Here is a 22,012-nt window from a genome sequence, read left to right as displayed (position 1 = left end):
TAAATCTCTGTGTTCTTCTGGATTTGTGTCGATTGCTATTTTCTTCGCCCTAATTTTCTCAACAGTTACTTTTGTATTTTTGCAGGGAACCCAAGAAAAAAATCTCAATAGTTCCGAGTTTTGAAGGGGTCCTTCTAAATGGTGCCAGGGAAATTCCGAGGCAGATTGAGAACAAGAAAGTTGTTTTGGAAATAAAGAACAAAGAGATCGAGGGTTTGATTGAGATGACTACAATTTTTTGTGAACGTGATTGCAAAACTGTGGTGGACAAAATAATATTTATAAAGTTGCAGCAAGATTTATAAATAAAAAAAAGAAAAGAAAATAAGCGATATTAAACCCAAAACAAAATATTTATCCCAAAAAGACTGAGGCTCACTCTAAAGAGATAGCAAAGTTCCATAAGAAAAGGGTCCCAAATATAGACTAGGCAGAACCATCCGATACAGTCAAGTCGTCAAAAGAAATAGTAGTAATAAATAAGTAAATAACTATTGGCGATTTTGTCTGATTTTTTGTAGGAAAATAGTCTTTTTGTGTATATTTTGGAGCATTAATGGTGTCGCTTGTGAATTATCTCATTGGTCATAACAATTTTTTGGCTTTTGAAATGGTATTATTTCAATGAAATTGGCCTTTTTTGTAAACTTAATTTGTTTATTTATTTATTTGCTTGCTTAGGGTAAATAAATTCTTAGAACTGCATAATTTTTATGTACATATTATATTGTTCAACTTCATCATTAGCTCTTTTACTCCTCATAGGTAGCTTAAAACTGTTAGATATGAGTTAGTGTTGTCATTTGAGCAGGTTAATAATGTAATTTTTTAATTCTATCTAATCAGTCTTTTAAGATTTGAAACTCCTCTCTTTTATTTTGTATGTGTGAAATCTCATCTTTATGAGGGCAAGGTTATATAGTTCAATAAAATGGGAGAGAGATAAATGGACTTCATTTACAAAATTTAGTGAATGGGCTCACCAAACAAAATAGAATTTACTTTATTTTATTTTTTTTTTTTCTTTTTTTGTGGAAGTCAAACAAAATTATTAGCAATTCAAATGAATGATGTAAATAAACTTTGAACAGCTCGTTGTTCGATTCATTTATGTCCATGCACAGAATTGTTTAAAGTTCTTGAACAATTTCCTTAAGAAGCTCAATTAAAGATTGTTTGTGAACAGCTCGTTGTTCGATTCATTTATGTCCATGAACAAGCATGATTTAGGCTAGTTTAGATTTATTAAATGAGCTGCTCGTTAATAGATTCAAAATGCTGATATGAATGGAGCTCAAACCAAACTAGAACAAACCTTTTCGTATCAAGTATAAAACACAACACAATCATAAAAGCAGATCTCATTTGCAGCCTTAAAGATGAGAGAATGAGAAAAGCGCTGTAAGAAAAGCACTAGCAATTGCAAGAAAAAAGATCTGAGGATAGAACATCTGATTTTAGAGTTTTATCTCTATTAAATGAAATAAAGCTCAATGAAAGGTCTAAGGCAACTCTTTTAGCATGCTCTATCAGCTGCAGATTCAACTTCAGCGCAGGGAGGACTCTCATCTTCTTTTTTTAGGGGGAAAGGACCCAAATTTCTTGAGAGCTGCTTCTATGAGAGGGACAGCTCTTACGAAGGATTCCCACTGTTCACGAGTGAGGCTTATTCCTTCAGACAAAATGATGGACGTAAGCATTTTAAGGACAAATATGCAAATATATGACAGGTTTGATGTTAACATAATCGTGTGGATAGTTATGGATGAATGACTGCTAAGTTGGCTTACAACAATCTTTAAATATGTTGCCAATATTCTAGAATTAAATTTTGCCACTATCATATTTGTGCTCTGACACTCATTAGATTTCTGGACTGCTTCCCTTTCTCAAAGGAAGGCGCCAGATGAGTGGTGTTGTGTTGCTAAGTTCACATTTTTTGCAGTTGGTTATCTGACTCCACAAAGTTATATTCAAAGTTATTATAATATTCTTACATTTTGCAGCCCTTTTAATATTTTAAAGTCCTGAGGGCCCATTTGGGGCGGCTTATCGGTGCGTTTGTGTTTTTTAAAACGCGGTCGAGACACTTATTTCGCTTGTTTATTGAAAAAAAATGTCACCTTTGGGTGAAGGCAGCAGCTTTCCATCCTGCATATAGTACTGCCTAATTGAAACTAACACTTGCCCATGGAATTTGTGGAGAGTGACCATCCTATTGTCCGAAAGCTGCAATAAATCAGAACAAATAAATAAATAGGTTAAATCAAAACAAAAGAACACTGCTTATAAACCTTCTACAAAATTTATATATACAGCATTTTGGTGATTTAAATTTATGCATGAAAATATATATTTCATTTTCAAAAAGTAATTATAAAAGTATATTTTATGTGATATTGAAGATATGAGTGTTGTGTGTGTAAATACGAAGTTTAGGAGTGAGATATGTAAATAGATAAGAATTGTGTGCCATGTTTGTAAATGCCCCTTTAATTAATACAGCACATAATAAAATCATTTACTTAACTCACTAAGAACTTGAGATCATATTTGAACCCAATCTCACATCATAGGGTAAAAAGAAATAACAATCTTTATCAAGTGGTGCATACGCACATATGATTGTGAATTAAGCTCGAAGATCCTTAATTCCCCCAAAATTGATTTGAATTTTAGGTCGGATCGAGATCATATCGAAATAAACGAGCAGGACTGTAAGTTGAAACTTTTGATAGAATCTTTTTCAAGTCGAATTTGAGCAATACATGAATCGGCTAGAACTAGCTCAAGATTTGCTCGAAGCATCTTTTATTTATAAAAATTATATATATAATGCTAAATAAAATTGAATATAATAAGTCATGAGCCGATTTCGAATTTGAACGTATCCAAAAAACTCAATTTGAGTCGGCTAGTCTCGATTTCGAGTTGGATTGAGCCAATTTTGAGTTGAAAAGAATCAAAATAAATGATTTTGAGCAAGCTAAGTTTCAATTTCGAGTCGTTTTATAGCCACTCTCAGATCATTTGAGCCGACCCAACCCAACTCGAAATCGGATTATTAACAGCCCTACGCACACAGAGAAAATGTCACATCTGGGCTCCAGACGCAAATTACGTTCGTAGTCTAGTGGTGGGGCACCACGTGTTAAGTGGGCCCCGCCGCAATACAGTGAAATAGATCAGTGTTAAAAGCGGTGGAGCCCACTTAAAACATGACGCCCCACCTTTAAACTCTAGATGCATTCGGAGAAGTCCCTACACATCCTTGAATTCAGATCAAAGAAATTAAAAGAGGAGCTCCTGCCAAAACAAGTTCGACTGAAAAAATTTCAAAGAAACTATAAGAAACTTGATAATAATTATATCTTCGAATTTCTTCTCCTCTATCACCTCCGAAATACCTAAATCTCAAATTTCATCAAATCTACCTTCTCTGTTTCCTGAAGAAATTTAAAAAAAAAAACACCAAATCCTCACTTCAATTATAGTTCCAAAGTGCCAAAGAACCAAAAATTAAACAATATCGATCCCTTATTCCAATTGATCTTTAAAACTTGAATTTCGAACTCTTACATTGCAGAGAAGCAAGTCATTGTCGGCTCCCAATTTCTTTAGCCGTCCTTTCCCTTTCTTTACTTCCTTACTCTCATTCCTCACCTCGATCTCACCGGGCGGCGCAGTCGTCTCTACCTTCGGCGCAGCGAGGTCGTCGCTTGAACTGGAAGAAGACTCGACGTTCGCGCAAATTAAGCTCTGGCTAGCAGGGAAGGAAAGATCGAGACCGAGCCCTTTATCTGCCGGGGCGTCGACCTTTTGCTCCTTGATCGCTGTATCTTCAACTTTCGGTGGAGTCGCCGGATCAGTTTCGGCTTCCATGACGAGATTTGAAAGAAAGGGGCGAGGAGATTGGAGGAAGAAGAAGAATTGGAGGAGGTGGAGTTTAAAGGGAGGAAATGGAGGGAAATGGAAGAAACGGGCAGGAAACGGGGTGGGAAACGTCTTCTTTATTCTTTTGTGACACGTGCCTACATTTCAATCATGTGCATCATCATCATCATCCACACCTACTCGAACGTGTGGTGAGAGAGAACTAAAGATATAATTTTTCACTATGAAATTGTGGATAATAGGTATTCAAGTGAATAGTTCGAGTCATTATTGGCTTGAGCTTGATTAATTTTATTGAGTTCGAGCTCGAACTTAACATTATATTTATGAGTTTGAGCCGTCCTGTTTATTATAAAAGAGAAAATATTATAAATTTAAAATATTACTATAATAATGTGAAAAATAGAATTGGCAATTAGAAGACAATTAATAAGAAATCATTTAATATTAAATACACAATAGTATTTTAATTTTTTTTAAATATTTTAAAAAATTAAAATTTAATCTATTTTGAGTATATTTTAGATTAATATTTTCTTAAACGAGCAAGCTCACTAGCTGACATGTTGAGTTGGAGCTAGATTGAGCTTGACTTGTTAGCATATTGCGCTCAGTTCATCAGCCACTTATTGAGCGGAGCTTGAGTCGACTCACGAGTCATTTTGACTCACTTAGACACCTAAAAAGTTTAAATATTTCTTTTTGCCTTTTGGGCTCACATTTCTAATATATATATATATATATATACATTTGCAGCTTTTTGAGCAGGAAATATTTAAATCATATGCATCATAACAACACACTTACCCGCAGCATAGCATAGTTGGAGAGGACTAAAGATATAATTTCTCACAATGAGATTCTGAATTCTAGAGATGTATGTGAATCTAGTCGAGCTCGCAACGCTAAAGTTCATAAATGTACACATTGCACACCGACTGTAGGTGGTTAAGGATAAACGTTGATGCAGCTCTTTTATCATCCAGAGTTGCTGGTACCAGAGCTATTGTTCGTGATGATCAAGGGATTAGTGTTATGGCTATGGGACAACACTTCGAATATTGGGATAGCGCCCAAGTTGAGTTGATGGCTATTCGGTCTCTTCATCTCCTTTGCCAACATTGGATGTATGCGCTCAAGAGCATTATAATTGAGGGTGATGATGCAAACATTATGCAACTACTAAGATCTTCCATGTCTAAAGATATACAACAACGTTGTCCGTAGCTGACACAATTGTTTGCTTTTTTGCTTAATTTTAAGGAAGTTCTCTTTTTTCATGTCTCACATCAATGTAATAGGTAGCCCATTTTTGTTCCAGGCGTGCCTTTGTGATTTTTCTTTTTTTAATGCATATAGATGATGATAAAAACCTTTATACCATACAATGTAGAGGACATGACTCACTTTTGTACATCATAGGTGCATACTTACATCTTTTCATAATTTTTAATATAGCAATGCAAATGCATATTTCAAAAAAAAGGTGTATTTCATATTTTCTAAGATTTATATATTTTTTTATTATTTAGGACAAGATGAGCATTAGAATTTGACACTATAAGATATTTCATTTTTTTTAATACCCAAAACACTACCCATTTTAGCATTTTCTTAAGAAAAATCAAAATAGTGACATGTATGATCTTATATAAAAGATTTGGATTTTAAAGCCTCAAATGTTTGCCCCAAAGCTAGAGAACTCACAACCTCACAAGATTTTTGCCAAGCCAAATCATGGATCAGGTAGAGTGGAAAAATAAGAAGAGAAGGCACAGAATGGTCATAATCCTCAGTTTATAAAGGCCATAAAAATCATACCTAACACATATTTATTCTCAACAATTACACCATGTCAAGATAGATTATAAATCTATTCAAAAACTATTCACACACTAACTTCAAGCAGTTAATCCAAAAATCAAAACAACTAATTTTGGAGGAGAGATATGGACTCACTTGCAGAGAACAAACTTCAAATTTGCAAATTTTCTTGTGCTTCTCAATGCCAGCCATAAATCTGAAATATCAACTATAACAAGTTGTTTAGAGTTCTCAATTATTGAGAAACAAAGATGAAGCGGAAATATGCCATTTCCATCATGAAAAAAAATGACTGATTTTTCGACCCAGATATCAGTCATCTCTGCGTTTGAATGCAGCAACAGATGAGCATGCAGCCGGCGAGAGCATCACACCATATCGAGTCAGTTGAACGATATCTGCGACAAGAGTTCGTCGCTCGTAATAAAAGTAGGATTAAAATAAGCAAGAGATCTATCTACAATATATTACAGATGCAAGGATCAGCATACTCGTCTTCAGAGTCGCTCGAATCACTGAAAAAAAAAAGAAGAGACAAACAAATTAGCACAAAGTTTAAGGTTCAAATGGCACAAAGTTGCAGCCTGAAATATGATGAAAACATATCAAAAAAAAAAAAAATTCAAGGAATGATATTGCTGTTAGAATGCCAGTAGAGGTTGATAGTAAGCACAAAAGGTCATATTTTAGAAGTCTTGAGTTTATACTGTCAATTTTATGAGTGCGTGCAATGGATATTGTGCTATTTCTTATTATGGATTTTAAAAAAAAATAAGAATAAGAATAAGAATAAGACACACATAAGACAATTATTGCTGTTAGAATGCCAGTAGAGGTTGATAGTAACCACAAAAGGTCATATTTTAGAAGTCTTGAGTCTATACTGTCAATTTTATGAGTGCGTGCAGTGGATATTGTGCTATTTCTTATTATGGATTGTAAAAAAAATAAGAATAAGACAAACTGAGATGTATGAAGTCATGCAAATGTGCACAAAACATTCCACATAAAAAAAACTCTAAATTTAAAAAGCTTTTGCTCCGATGTAAAAAAAAGGAAGATATTCACGCATAAGATACTATAATAGTCTTATACTGAATATGATGCATAGAAATTCAAAAAACTAAATCATAAACTTAATTTAAATTGTGCTGCCGTCAAAATTCAGACTGCATCTAACATAACAAAAATCAATTAAACTAGAGACCAAACATACACAAAAAGAAAAGAAATCACTAAATCAAGAATTCCACTTAAGAGAATCAATTTGCCCCAATAAAATTAGGGTAAATAATATTTTATTGCAAAAACATCAAACATTCAACATAAATACAAAGATAAACACCTACAATTCAAGAGGTAGGCGATCTCTCCCAATTCCTACAATTTAAGAGGAAGAAAATCTCTCCCAAGCCCTAACCCAAAGTGTCAAAACTCAATCTCATGCATAACCCTAACCCTAAACATAAATTGCCCGTAAGCTAATAAAAAATAAATTTGCCCTTAAGTAACAATCTAGCAGACATCTCGCAGAAACCTTCAAATCCCAAAATGAGTTAAGAGGATACTAAAAGGAATTGCACATTCAATCATTCTTTCTGAAAATACTTCATTAATATAAAGATGCCTTGAACCCTTTTTTACAGCTCAAAGATTCAGCGCTCTTCTGGGAGCATTATGCTCAATATTCAAAGATCACTCGTGAGTTTTAAGCTCCTATGATTAGTTGTCTCTTCTATAAAATAGAAAAATTTAGATGAAGACTAAAAATATATCCCAGAAATTCAGCAAAATAGACTCAATTCAACCAAAAATCAAGTCCGAAGGATCACTTGATTGGGTGAGGCGATGGGGTCGCCAAAAATATGCAGGAGTGATAGATCTGGTTTTGGAATCATATGATCCCCAAATAGGTTTATCGTGTTGGAATCATAAGATTGCCCGTCCAAGCCACCATAAGGGATTCACCTCATGCTTGGTGATGAGTCCCAACTAGGGCATGTAAAGGGGAAATGCATGGTAGTTCCAGAGTAAAAAAGGTGCATTTTTCAAGAATTTGTGTCACATTATGGGTCAGCACTGAACTGATTGGGGATTAACTGAGACATCGGGGCACAAGCCCTATGATTTTAAATTTAAATATTTATGAATAAAAATATGATAAAAGACAGCATAACTGAAAAATGGAAAAAAAAAACAAATAAAATTCAAACTCCACAATCATTTTATTCAAATTCGAACTACAGAATATAATAACACAAACATGAAATATTAGTCCGAACGGTGAAAATGATGTGTGATTGAAAAGGTTAAAAAATGTAATAAACAAATATCCAAAAATTTAAAAAAATAACATTCAAATTCATAAGATCTCAAAAGTCTATAAAATATTAAAAATAAATAAATGCATTACGGATTTAACTCTCATGATAGACTTTAACTAAGATCCATTGAGAGGCGACAACAAAGAGTTGAAACCCTGGCTTCTTGAATAAAAGAGAGAAGATAAAGATACTGGCAAGTGTGCATGCGACCATAATGAGAGATGTAGGTTGGCAAGTCAGTGGAGCAAATTGATCCCCATGAGTAGGCCAAGGAGCGAGGCTGTTAAAAAAGATTAATTAAAATAGCGAGCCAGCATAGTAGGAGCGATCAAGCAAGTCGTTAAAGAGCTACTGAGAATTGATGTGGGAGAAACAATGATCGCGTGATTTCTAAGAGAAATGCTATGAGGAAGTGGATAGGCGTGGGAGCAAAAGAGCGAATGAGGGAATGTTTGTTAGCTTAGGAATTTTTTTTTTCCCCTTAAAAAGTTTTTAAAATAATTGAGAAATGGCTTAATAGATTAAAAGAAAAAAAACATTTATTCAAGTAGATAATTATTTTCTAATTATTTGATTTATGCTAACTTAAATTACAATATGAAGTCATCATCAATCTTATGAGAAGAAAAAGCACCTTCGGGGCACTCAAGATGATGCCTCTCGTAAAAGCTATTTGCTTCCTATTTATGGGGAAATTTTGCCACCGATGCTATTTATGGGGAAATTTTGAGGCGTAAAAAGCGAGTACCTCCCACGATTTTCTATGGCAATGTTGGTCATGTCCACCTCAAGATAAGCCACAAAACTAGATAATTGTAATGCATGCAGCCAAATCTCACCAGATTAGATAACCAGACTATGGACAAGTACTTGTTAGAGCCATAATGCATTAAACTCCTCTTAACAACATTTAACCTGTTTATTAATCTCTATAAAATAAGGATATTAAACCATAGTTTTAGTTGTTATATGTAACTTTTCGTTGAAGTCCCGTGCACCAAATTTCTGTAGCAAACCTAAGAAGATTTCATCCATTTGTTAATCTATCGGAAAAAAAGGATGCTAAATACCTCGCTTTGATTAACCTATCTGTCAACATTTGATGCAAACTAAAGATACCAAACTTGATGCAGAAACTTATGAAGCTCTAAAAATTTCTGTATACCAAATATAATGCTATTACAAATTAAATGCAAAAAAAAAATTAAGGAAATTTTATGGACTATAATAATCATCAGGTTAGCAAAATAATGAATTAAACCATGATATCAAATAGGAAAATTTACATACCTACACACAATTTTTATGTATTTACATAACACACCCTAAAATTTCATACATAGAACTGTGGCATTATATCTATACATGAAAAAATGTATTTAACTTTTAAAAGTGGTATAGTGCTATTTTTTGTGGTATTAAAGATTTGAGTGCTATGTGGGTAAATGTAGATGTTGGATCAGATATTACAGAATTGCAATGTAGATAATTTCCTAACTCCAATATCTTTAATCACACCTTACAACAGATAACAAAATACAGAAAACAGAAAGGAGAAGGAAGAAGGAATAAGACACCAAAATATCAGATTTTCCATTTGAATAAGAACATTGCATACTGAAAGAATTCAAGCCTCACATTTGAAGAAGAGGACTTCACGTTGAAGGAAAATTTCATTAATCAATTGTCAAGGATATTTCATAGAATATTGACACTGTACTTAGAATAGGATGTGAATGAGCATAAAATATCAAAATTAAACAAAAATTCCAGTATAAACCTGAATTTCTGCAACCCAAAAGTCTACTCAAAAGGTATCATAAATAGGAACACAGCTTACATGTGTACGGATCTAATCGAAAGTATGTTGGGCGTAACTTATTATACAATACCGAGACGGAGAGTTAAAGTTAGTCGCATAAGGTATGGTATTTATTATTCTACCTCATAATGAACTTAACATAAAGTGATCTACGGAATGGCCAGACATTCAACCAGAGATATTACACAGGAACAAGAGTTTTCTTACAACGCAGTAATTCCAATCCTGTCGCACAACTGATGGAACTTATCATATAACTGGGGCATATCAAATGGCAAGTTATCTAATAATAGACTAACACCAAGAACAAAATTGCATCTCTAATAAGATTTGAGTGCAAGCTCCAACTAAGTGAATCTTAGAAGAAAAAAATAATGTACAGTTGATAACTGAACTAACAACAAAACTTATTTCTTGATGCCATAAAAGAAAATATTGAAAATTTGGGCCACAGGATCTACCTCAAGCTATGTTCAACATCCAATATATATGGTAAATTGAATAATATAAAATTTAGGCACTTATTCGTTCTGAATTTGGTTCAAGCCTGTCAACACAATAGTTAGTCTAATGCAGCCCTTCGTTGATAACAAGGACTGTTTAAAATTCTAGAATACCGACCTTAATAGATATAACCATATAACAGATTCATAACTAGATCAACAAAATAACCATTAGAGCTAACTGTCAATATGAACACACATCAATGCATCACCATCATAACACCAGATCAAATATTCCTTGTTAGAAAATTCAGGTTGCCAGGGAAGAATATGAGAGATGTTTAGGTAAATTCGAAGATGGTCAGGAGAAATGGCCAAAGGGTGCTGCTATGTTTTGGTAATCTACTCCACATACCACCGAACAAGCATAAACTATATTCTCCTAAGCTTTCTGTATCCAGAATTCAGAAACTTGGCTCCATTCTAGTTCAGAATCAGCTGTAGAATTTTTGTCATTGTGTTTCACTTTAGGCGGACAGTTTAATTTAGTTCGAATACATCAGTCATAAACCGAAACAAATATCCTTTAACGTCATTCCAGTGGAAGGCTAATAATCTTCTATCAGAGGAAGAAGTTGAAACGGGAGGAGAAAGCTAAAAAAAAAAAAAACAAAAAAAGGGTTACACCACAACAAAAGCAACTTTATTATCATGAAAAGAGGGTTATAACACACACAAACTGGAAATAACATCACCAAAATCACAAAAGGACACCTCGAGAGTGTACCCCAAGGGCGGTGGAGGTTGATTGGAAGGTGGGGTAGCAAGTCCAGAAAGTGGGACAGCAGCTGAGAGTAGCGGATCAGCAGTTGGGACGTTAGAAAAGTAGAAAACAGCGGCCTACTGGCTGTAGAAGGGGGCTGGAAAGTGGTTGGGAGGAGTTGGAGGGGGATTTGGTGGGCTGGGAAGCATGAAAGTAGAGGACATCGGCCTGCAGGGTTGCAGGGAGGAGCTGGAGGTGATTTGGAGGGCTGGGAATCAGCTGGCGGTTGCTGGGCAGAGGGCGGGAGTGGTGGCAGCCTGCGGTAGGGTTGGGAGGTGGGCTGGTAGCAGCAGGAAAATAGAGGACGACAGCGACCTACAGGGGAGCAGAGAGGACGGACGGACAGATAAATATCTCGACAGAGTTGAGATACAGCCACAGCACCACTCAGACCCTTAGAGAAGATCACCACCTGAGACGAGGGATAGTCGGAGCACTTCCTCGACGTTGGAAAAAGCCCTCAAAGGAAAAAACTCTAGGATAAAACCAGAATTTAGATATAAAAACAAGATCCTCAACTCTAGGCATATCATCCCATATTTATAAAGAGACTAGACTTATTTTAGGTAATAAAAATAAGGAAGGAGAATAAAATATAATCATGCTTTCAGATGTTATGATAGATTTAAAATAGAAAATGATTTAAAATAAGAAGGAAAAACAAAATATAATCATGATTTCGAATTTTAGGAAGGGCTTAAAATAGAAAAGGATTTAAAATAAGAACCGGTTTTAAAATAAGAAGGGAGAATAAAAATCATATTTCAGTTTAAAAAAATGTTTTAAAATAGGAAAGTGCTAGGAAGGAAAATAAAAAAGAGGAGGGAAAATAAAAAAGAACGAATAAGAGAAAGAAGGGAAAAATGAAAGGAGGGAAGAGGAAGGAAAATAAGAATGAAGAAAAGGAAAAAAAATGGGAATGAAGAAAAAGGGAAAGAAGGGAAAAAGGAAATGAGGGAAAAAGGAAATGAGGGAAAAAGGAAAGGAGGAGGTGGCAGCTAGGGCTGTCAAAACGGCTCGTTGTACGCAAACAACTTGTGTTTGACTTGTTAAGAATCTCGTGTTCAGCTCGTTCGCTAAGTTAACGAGCCGAACACAAACAAAGATTTCTTCGTTTGTGTTCGGCTATATATATATACAATATTTTTAAAAAATTAAATAACTACAAGGCTACAAAGAATTATAGTTAATTAAAAGTATTTATTAATAAAATAGAATAAAAATTATTAAATTAGATTCAAACGATATTTTAATATAAACAATAACTTTTAAATCTTGCCCCAACGTTTAACATCTATGACTATATAATTATGGTTGTTAAAACGACTTTTTGTTCGTGAACAGCTCGTGTTCAGCTCGCTAAGCAACCGAGACGAACACGAACACACTTTTTGAGCTCAAATATAAACGAGCAGAACACAAGCTGAGCTTGGGCTCGCTCGTGTTCGGCTCGTTTACACCCTTAGCCGACAACCCCCCTCCCTTGAGGACCGGCTGATCCCTCTCTTGAGCCCTATGTTAGAAGTGCACCAAAGGAAGAAGTTTAAGCCATCACAAAATGCTCGGAAGAACCAATAGCATAAACATCAATACATAACCTACTTTTACCAGATGAAATTATCATTAATGAAGATTCGAGACAAACAATTTTTTTTATGTGATAGGACTTTTATAATATACAATATTTCAATAAAAAGAAGAACGAAATATTAGAATGGGGCGGCATTTAATTTTTACTGAGCCACCAAAGAATACATTCAATAGGCCTACATCTAGAAATTATGTAACTATATAATGCTTAGTAAGCGGTGTTCATATCATCCAAGCAAATAAGGAAAAAAATTTAAGAACAAAATATGAAGGTCTGTTCAACAGAAATTAGCAAGAAATATGATTACAGGAAATATGAATTTGTAGAAGCTAGAGAGTACAAAATTATGCAATTTATACAATATAGTGCATTAGAGTCTACGCAGCACAAGAATATAATAAAGACCTAAAATATACAGTCTACAAACTACAAATAAACCATCAATGATATATATGGAAATCAGAGTCCTCATTGAAAACTAAGTTGAGGTTGACAAATATGAGAACGCTTTGTATAAATGTGGGAAAAAAATAGAAAAGATGAAATAAAAAATAATAATAATATAAAGATGCTTGGAGTAGCCGTCTTTAATTAAAAAAAATTGATTTATAGCTAATTAGGTAGCTTGAAGTTAAAACAATATGTTTTAAAAAATGATCATATTATATATTAAGCCATTTGATTGAACGTAGTTAGAAATTAATATAAATTTAAAAAGCTCAAAAAAAACCTTCAAACTTCATCAAAAGTGATGATATTTTTTCACACTCATAAAAATGTGAAAATGAAATCATCATCTTTTTTTAAATCTTTTCAACAGACTAGTAACCGCATGAGCACTTGGCTGGTTTGAGGATGAACAATGGATTATATGAGGGCACCAATACAAAAGGTGGGTAGAAATAAGGAGTAGAAGGAAAAATGGATAAATAAAAAATAATATGACTAGCACTTATGCAAAAGGAATAGCACAATTTGTAATTTAAATCTCATGAATCACTTGATAAGAAAAAATGGAGATGACATTTCTTAGAGTCAACAACCAAAACTTACCAAACTAAAAAAAAGTTAGAAAACACTTTGTTCTTTTCTTACAAGCTAAATATATAGTTGGCACAAGGCAAATGCTAGTCGTGATTAATATAATTAAGATGATTTAGGCAATGAAATGTAAGTACAATAAGGTAAATATATTATGAAATAGAAGAATATTGAATAAAAATGGATCTAGTTTGCTGAATTGTTGGTAAAGGCGCATTGGGAGCTTTCTTAGGTCTTTGAGAGAAGTGAAGCAATGCAAGGTCAGTAAGTGAGTGTCATCAATAAAGTGCGACAAGGAGATGCCTTATCACAATGAATCCAACAGTGAGCTAAATATCTTCCGGTGATTTGTGAGATGAGTATTAATACTTCTACTATAGAGGTGAGTTTATTTTATGAGAGAGAAGAAAAATGCATCAATAGTTGGAGAAAAAAGAATGCACCATCAAAAATAAACTAACAAAATATGGGTACAATAACTTTTTGGTCTAGAATAGCAAGACTGGTGAATCCAAGAAATAGAAGTGATGGAGTATTACAAATCTATGTGGAGAATAAAGCTTTTATGGTGACCACGATAAAAAATATAGCAGTGAAGTTTTAATTATCTCTAGATTATACAAATTGCAAACTTAGGCTATGTGTGATAGCATACTAATTTAACTTAAATCCAGCCAAACATAAAAAAAATTAATTAATTAATTAAATTTAAAACTCCGTTAAATGCAATTTCACCGTGTTTTGTTTTTCACTTCTCGCGCTATTTCATTTTTAGGACGTTAATCTAGATTTTCATAAATCCGATTGTGAGGCGGATTTATTCTGTTTTCGCTTGCAATTCTTCTGTCGTAGCAGGGATCGGATAAATCCGCATTTATAGGATTTGATAAATCCTATCTAACGTAAATCTAAGATGCAGTCCAACACCAACTTAAGCATTGTAACGATACAAAATTATATATTTAGCAAACTATAATATTAGGAATTAAATGAAACCTAAAATGAAGAGAAATATGGCCTCTCATGTGGTAGAATAAGAAGAGTGACTGTCAGGATGAGTAGTTCCCTCGTTTGGCACTTGAATTAACAACTTTAAAGAAACACAGGAACTCTGGTCTCAAATGACCAAGATGGCGATTGATGCTGTGGCAATTGAGAATAAAAAATGACAAGGAATTGGAGAGGAATTTGTAATATCATTAACAAGGACACTTTAGAGGCAGGACAGGAAACTAGCATCAGGTACTGATTGATATCTGGTGGCAAGAAGCTCAGCCAAATAATTAAAAAAAACAGTATAGGCTCTAGGAATTTAGCTCCAGATTACAAGAAAATTCTATGCTCGTGAACGGCCTTGAAAGATTTTTTTTATCTTACCGTAGCAGCTATAATATAAAAATTAGTGTTTGCATTAAGAGAACATGAAGATAAATCACAAACATAAAAAACATGGAAATTTCAAAAGGAGATGTGCAAGTTTTCACCAGACATTTCAGGCATTAGAAACTAAGGAAAAATAACAATAATAACGCATCTGCTTCTTAACCACAAATATAAAGCAGCAAATGAAATGAAAATAACTAGTTCAAGTTAACTGCAAAACGATGAAGTACAATCAGCTAAAAAGAATACAAATATACACTTTTCCCGCTAAGCTAAATAAGAATGGCACAAAAAAAAGAGTAAGGAAAAATTATTTAAACCTCGGTTGGAACTCCATAATTTCCACGAGCTTGTTGCCATTGCAATCATTCCACTGGACTTTCTTCCTCCTGCTCCTCTGCCTCCTCCCCTTCATTCCTCCCTTCTTCAACGCCGAACACAAAAGTGAGCTTGTCTCCACTTCTTTCTCCTCCGCCTTATCCGCTCCCCCATTAGATACCCCAACGGAAGACGAATCATTCCCATTACACATCTTAGCATCATTGCCGCCAGAATCCATCTGCACCCACACCAAACCCTAGTACCCCGGGCATCAAACTACTCCCTAAAACCAAACGCAATTCGTATTTCCAGTACACTACAACCCAAACCCATTTGCAAACAAACAATAAGAACAAATAATAATACAGTGACTCAACACCTACTTCAATCCCCAGCATGAAAACCAACCCCAAACTCCCAACGAATTTCTCCAACACGCATCAATTCAAACATGTCACAATCGCAGACAAGAAGACCGAATATCAAGTACAATTACACCTACTTCAATCCCCAGCATGAAAACCAACCCCGAATTCCCAACGAATTTCTCCAGCACGCATCAATTCAAACATGTCACGATCGCAGACAAGAAGACCGTATATCAAGTACAATGGATCGACGTCACTAACCCTCGCCTCGAATAAAGAACGAAAAAAGCGCGAACAGAACAAAATAATGAAGTAATTGAACGAACTGTAGAAGGTGACTTCGATCCGAGATCTCGATTTCTACTTCTTCCCCTCTTCTGCGACGATTTAGAACAGAGATTTGGAGAAATCTATGAAGAAGCGAGTCAGTGACCAAGGGAGACGAAACCACCTTCCTCGCTTCGCATTCCACGGCCCTCAATTTCAACTTTATATATACATATATGTTAAGCTTCTGTAAATAATAAATTTCTTTTCGTGCTTTGAGAGTGATGTTAAGAGTAAATTCAACGGTGGAGATCTCGTGATATTTTAATTTTGTTCTTTATTTGTGGACATGATTGTGAGTGCGGGGTGCCAGCGCCTCCTGTGCGATGTTTTATGCTATCGTGCACAATCGCGCATAATATTATTGTACGTTACGGTCCTGATTACAAATCCGACAATAACTTTATCATATATAATAAATTATTTAAATAAAATATATTATAATGAGTATAGTGTAAAAATAATCTCCAATTATTTTAAAATTAAACTCTAACAATTCTTCATATATAGGATTGTAAAAAAGTCTTGTTTGACTCGTTCAAAATTACTCGAGTTCGAAATTAACTCGTTAAGAGTATGGTCGTGTTCTGCTCAAAATTGATTTGTTAAAATTAATTAGAAAAAATATATATATACTATCAGATTCGAACATAGACCAAATATAAAAAAAAAATATACATAAACACATTACCACACTGATTAAACTTAGATATAAATATATATAATATATTATATATAATTATATTTTTTTTTTTGTATTTCGAGCTAAAATGAACGGAACACTAGCGAACAAAGAGTTGTTCGTGTTCGGCTAATTTATAATTCGAGCTTAAAAAATTTATTCGTGTTTCTTTCGTTTACTCAACAAACGAGTCGAACACAAACTACTTAAAGAGTCGAACATAAATTACTTATGAATAACGAGCTCTTTTGACAGCTCTATTTATGGGGACTGCTTCAACCTAAATTTAAATACGATGAGGACTATTTAGGCAATTCTAAAAACTTAGAGACTAAAACAGCCCCATGTAAAATCAATATGCGTAGCACTTTGATACAATTCATTCATATTCATTTAATTCAATGAAATATTTTATTTATACCTATTTACATTTTTTATTTGCAAGAAAAATTACTCGTAACTTATTAAATCTTATTCAATTTATGCAAAATAGTTAAATAGTGGTTCAAAATTTATTTAATTACTTATTTATTTAAATTTATAAAATGATTTGTCAATAATTTTGCATAAAAGACTAAACATACATTCAAATTTCAACTTACTTATTAATTTATTAAAAAACTGGTCCATTTACCACCAATAAATGAACTAAAATTCATTTTTTTTGTAATTACAAATTGGGATGCAAATAAATTTAATGACATTGCAATTTACTTCTTTCTTCAGTCACGTCCTAGCGGTCAGTAGGGCTGTAAACGTCGTGTTCGGCTCGTTCGAAATTGTTCGTGTTCAAAATCGTCTCGTGTTCGAAAACGGCTCGTGAACAGTGCATTCGTGTTCGGTGGCTCGTTAAAATTAAACTGAAAAAATAGATATTGAGTGCTAGATTCGAACATGAACAAAATGTATGCAAAACAAAGTACATAACCATATTACCACAAGAGTAGTTACGATTTAAACTTAGATATAAAATATATATATATATATATATATATATATATATAGTATACACTAGAATTACCGACATGAATCTCAAAATGCACGCACGACAAATTTATTTATTTATTTATATATTTATTAATTTTTTTTTCGAGCTAAAACGAGCCGAACACGAGCGAACAAAGAGCTATTCGTGTTCGGCTTGTTTATAATTCGAGCTTTAAAAATTTGTTTATGTTCGCCTCATTTACTTAACGAACGAGCCGAACACAAGCTCCGAAGAACTAGCTTTTTTAACAGCCCTAGCAGTCAGAATAGTTCTTGTGATCAGTTACCTGCACCAGCTTTAAATTTAGAATATTCACCAAAAAAATAAAAAATGATATCGAATAATTTTACATACTTTCCATGCAATTATTATGGAATTACATATATAACACCCAAAGTTTAGGGGGGCTTTACGTACATGCCATCCAATTCTCATGCATTTACTTATCTACCATGTAAACTTTGTTTTTTATATTTATACCACCCAAAGAATTCATATCACATTAAAAATACCACTCTTTTTTAGTAACATAAACATGTGCGTCAATTGAAAATATGACATAAATGTAAAAATTAAATTTCAAGTGTTAGATATGCATAAGAATTGATTAGTTGTATAAACCGATGCATAAAAAAATTATATTAGACAAGTAAAAAAATCAGTAAAGGTGATATTTTTCCGTGTATGTTAAAGATTAGAGTTTTATGAAATAAGTAAATATGTAAGAATTATGTGGCATGTATGTAAATGCCCTGAAAAGAAAACCACAAAAAGGGCATTTGGGCATTTACATACATATCACACAATTCTTATGTATTTGCATATTCCACGACTAAACTTTCATATTTACACAAATAACACTCAAACATTTAATCAAATCAAAAAAGCACTAATATCGTTTTCCACAACTCAAATACACATTCTCATGCATCGGTTTAAAACACCAAAATGCTCTGCAAGTATATACAGAAATTCAGATATGAGATATGTAATTGCATTAAAAAATTGTGAGCTGCATTTGTAAACTTTCCAAAAAAATAAAAAAGAGACAATTTTACATTAAAAATCATAAAAAGATTGTTTTTTTAAGATTCCCAAACTTATCAAATGACGAACATTGAAGCCGAAGTGCATTCTAAACAACTCGATAAATGCGAAAAATATATAATCTTCAGGTACCTAAATGAAAATGTTGGATATGCACTTCCTCTCCCAATTGTTAAAATGGCATCTTCATTCATGTTTCCATAGTGTTCATCCTTTGATTTTCTTCTTCAACGTTTCAATGAAAGCGTCTCTCTCTTCTTGTGTCATTCCTTGAGTGGAGCAATCACCCACACCCCACTCAGCACCTCTCAAGCAGTATTTGTCCTGAATTTCCCTTTTATTCCTACAATTTACATATATAAATAAAAAAATTAATAATAATAATAATATCTATAGCATAATAATATTTAGTAGCAAATATAACAAGTAAAAATATCATTAATATTAACTTTATAAAGTGAGATGTATATTTTCATGCAAATGCTTCGATGTGATTGTGACTCTAAAGCTTTCTATATATTTACAATGACAATTAGGTAATAGATATGTAAATATATAAGAATTGTGTGGTTTATATGTAAATCCTCTTTCATAAGTAAATGCATTTGATCTTGATTCTAGCAAAATTTAGAAGAGAGTCACAATTAGGAGCAAGAGGGATGGAAGTAGAAAAACTTATGTTGTTTCTTGATCAAAGTAAAATTTCATTCCAATTACTACTTCATATATTATATAAATCATATGAATAAACAAAAAAACATGGAAAATTTATATACATACCACTCAATTCCTATGTATTTACATATCTAACAAAAAAAAAATTGTTTTTTTACATATATGTCGCATTACCTATGCATGAAAAGGTGTATTTCGCTGTTTAAAAGTTAATATAGCAGTATTTTTTATGTGATATGAAGGATTTATGTAGCATAAACATAAAAGTCCAAAGTTAGACATGAAAGTTCATAGGAAATACACATTCATGACACATTAAATACTACAATAAATCAGTAACTCTTACTTAAAATATTATATATCTTGATGAGTTTTAGCAGGAGGAATGAGTACATAATGTGAATTACCTTTCCTTATTCAACTTCGATTTCTCCAATAGCTCCTTGAGCACGGTTGAAGATCGAAACCTCGAATCAAACTCTGCATATTTCTTCTGATTCTCATCTTAAAAGAATCAGTTACCAAATGTTCATCAAATACTGAAAAAGAAAGTAAAAAATATAAGGGGAATTTACATACATAGCACACACAAGTCTTATGTATTTACATATCTCACATGTAAACTTTCATATTTACACATATAACATCAAAAAATAGCACAATTAACACTTTATAAATGTCAAATCCACATTTCCATGCATAGATTTAAAGCAGCAAAGCGCTCGGTATGTAAATGTGAAAGATTAGGGGTGAGATATGTAAATACATAAGAATTTTGTGTTAGGAATGTAAATTTCCCAAAATATGAACCAAATTATAAAAAAAACAATGAGATTATAAGACACTAACCATTCCATTTCTTGAGGAAATCAATCTCCGGTAGCTGGGGGATTGGAAAAGATTCAAGACCAGAAGACCCAGAGAGAAACCCAGCATTCACTGAAATAATTAAGAAATTCAATTCTTTACTTTAAATATATATCACACAATTCTTATATGTTTGAATATCTAATACTTAAATCTTTAACATTACATTGAAAATAGCACTAGTATTAACTTTTCTAAGTGAAAAGCACCTTATCCATATATATGTTATGATGAGATTATTGGAGTGATGAATGGTGATATAAGTAAATATAAAAATTTAGACATTAGAAGTATAAATAAGTAAAAAATAAGTGGCATGTATCTAAATCTCCTAATATATAGGTGTGTAAATATAATATAATTCATTTAGAGAAGGAAGAACCAGAGTTGAAAAACTAAGAAATCATGAAAATTATTAGCCTTACGAAGAAGGAATGCAAAAATTTAAATATAGGTTGTTTGGTTAGATGATAACTGAGCTATAAATATTTTTTAGATATGTTGTTGTTTGTCAAATTTAATATTAATTTTCTGTAATCTTATTCAAACACTGTTATTGCATTTATGGTGATTATGCTATTTTTATTATTTGCATAAGCGATCAAATAGCTTGCCATTTAGATTTGTATGGATATGAAATTTATATAAATGACATGTCTTTCAAGTATATGTAAGATTTAGATAATGTTTGATTATTCATATAATGTAAGTTTTCAATTGTACATCAAATGCTTGATTTAAGCTTATTTGGACTCGAATAAGACAATTTTTTTATGTTTTCAGGTTCACCTTGTCAAGACATTCGGTTTAACTATGAATTTGTTAGAATTAGAAGTCGGATAATCATAAATTTAGTTCTAGAAATTCTCAATTCAAAATTACATCAAGATTAGTGCTTAATTGAAAGTATTTTCATATGACATGATTTTAAGTAAATAAGAGAATTAACTGACTTTTTAAATAATAATTTCTTAAATAACTTATTTGATGACATCTACATTTTTCCCCCACTATCACACATCTAACATCAGGTTAATAATAATTGAAAAATAATAATATAAAATCATAATTATCAGTCTATCACCTATAATTCTAAATTTTAAGAAACATAATTGTATATAAAAAAAATGTCAACATAGATTAGATGTCCCAAACAAGGTGAGGCGTATCAAAGGAAAGCCCGCCGATAAGAGACTCTGAAGCCTAATTGTTCGATCAGAAGCATCAAGACCAAGGTGAATCAAAGCAATCAAACGATTTCAATCTAAGCAGACCGACCGGAAGCGAAGTATAGGAAAACACAAGTCATTCCTCATGACGAAACCAATCCAAATTGTCTTTGAACGTCATCAAGAATCAGAGGGATTAATCTCAAGCCATTCCTCACAACCTCTAACTATCGGAGTAAAGTAATTTACCCTCTGCCCAATAGCTAGTATGTCTCTTCCCTGACGACTCGAGCTCCTTATAAGGGATCGATATTCAGCAGTGATCAATCGGTTAGCACAAGTTAGCCGACTAGGGAGATCTTGCCAACCCTTTGTCAGTAAGAGCCCATCCAACTGGCAGCATCAAGCTTAGCCGATCGACAG

General features: G+C 33.1%; 3 protein-coding genes across 6 annotated transcripts in view; all 3 read right to left on the bottom strand.

Moving 5' to 3' along the window:
- Positions 1 to 1,388: 1,388 nt before the first annotated feature.
- On the bottom strand, positions 1,389 to 3,983 carry LOC110019578 (RNA polymerase II transcriptional coactivator KELP-like). Its single transcript, XM_020717306.1, has 3 exons — positions 3,580 to 3,983; positions 2,124 to 2,229; positions 1,389 to 1,672 (listed from the first exon to the last, which is right to left on the bottom strand). The coding sequence occupies exons 1-3, from the start codon at positions 3,880 to 3,882 to the stop codon at positions 1,566 to 1,568; spliced, it is 516 nt and encodes a 171-aa protein (XP_020572965.1). The 5' UTR covers positions 3,883 to 3,983; the 3' UTR covers positions 1,389 to 1,565.
- Positions 3,984 to 5,698: 1,715 nt separating this feature from the next.
- Positions 5,699 to 16,305, bottom strand: LOC110019585. Of its 3 annotated transcripts, XM_020717316.1 has the most exons (4): positions 15,965 to 16,305; positions 15,466 to 15,845; positions 6,190 to 6,233; positions 5,699 to 6,116 (listed from the first exon to the last, which is right to left on the bottom strand). In XM_020717316.1, exons 2-4 carry the CDS (start codon positions 15,702 to 15,704, stop codon positions 6,031 to 6,033), a joined length of 369 nt encoding a protein of 122 aa, XP_020572975.1. In that variant the 5' UTR covers positions 15,705 to 15,845; positions 15,965 to 16,305; the 3' UTR covers positions 5,699 to 6,030. The 3 variants fall into 3 exon arrangements, with proteins under 3 accessions (XP_020572975.1, XP_020572974.1, XP_020572976.1); XM_020717315.1 differs by lacking the exon at positions 15,965 to 16,305 and having other exon boundaries at positions 15,466 to 15,954; XM_020717317.1 differs by lacking the exon at positions 15,965 to 16,305 and having other exon boundaries at positions 6,210 to 6,233; positions 15,466 to 15,954.
- Positions 16,306 to 18,850: 2,545 nt separating this feature from the next.
- LOC110019568 overlaps positions 18,851 to 22,012 on the bottom strand; it is a 9,358-nt gene continuing 6,196 nt past the window's right edge. Inside the window, exons 2-4 of one of the 2 annotated variants that reach the window (XM_020717292.1) lie at positions 20,403 to 20,492; positions 19,961 to 20,057; positions 18,851 to 19,221 (exon numbers count right to left, since the gene is read on the bottom strand). In XM_020717292.1, the coding sequence (XP_020572951.1) occupies positions 19,086 to 19,221; positions 19,961 to 20,057; positions 20,403 to 20,492 (323 nt within the window). In that variant the 3' untranslated portion in view covers positions 18,851 to 19,085. The remainder of the gene's footprint in view (positions 19,222 to 19,960; positions 20,058 to 20,402; positions 20,493 to 22,012) is intronic. The other variant, XM_020717291.1, reaches the window with a different exon arrangement.

This window comes from Phalaenopsis equestris, unplaced genomic scaffold (genome assembly GCF_001263595.1).
Source record: "Phalaenopsis equestris unplaced genomic scaffold, ASM126359v1 Scaffold000061, whole genome shotgun sequence".
Taxonomy (NCBI): domain Eukaryota; kingdom Viridiplantae; phylum Streptophyta; class Magnoliopsida; order Asparagales; family Orchidaceae; genus Phalaenopsis; species Phalaenopsis equestris.
This window is presented reverse-complemented; position numbering and strand designations above follow the sequence as displayed.

Bases quoted from the DNA above. Each gene is read 5' to 3' on its own strand.
- LOC110019578 (XM_020717306.1), bottom strand. From the start codon at position 3,882: ATGGAAGCCGAAACTGATCCGGCGACTCCACCGAAAGTTGAAGATACA. The intron at 2,230-3,579 runs GTAAGAGTTCGA...GATTTATTGCAG, and splicing joins ATGACTTGCTTCTCTGCAAT to CTTTCGGACAATAGGATGGT. The intron at 1,673-2,123 runs GTGACATTTTTT...TTTTGTCTGAAG, and splicing joins GCTGCTGCCTTCACCCAAAG to GAATAAGCCTCACTCGTGAA.
- LOC110019585 (XM_020717316.1), bottom strand. From the start codon at position 15,704: ATGGATTCTGGCGGCAATGATGCTAAGATGTGTAATGGGAATGATTCG. The intron at 6,234-15,465 runs GTTTAAATAATT...TTTTTTTTTCAG, and splicing joins ATTATGGAGTTCCAACCGAG to TGATTCGAGCGACTCTGAAG. The intron at 6,117-6,189 runs GTAATATATTGT...CTCTTGTCGCAG, and splicing joins GTATGCTGATCCTTGCATCT to ATATCGTTCAACTGACTCGA.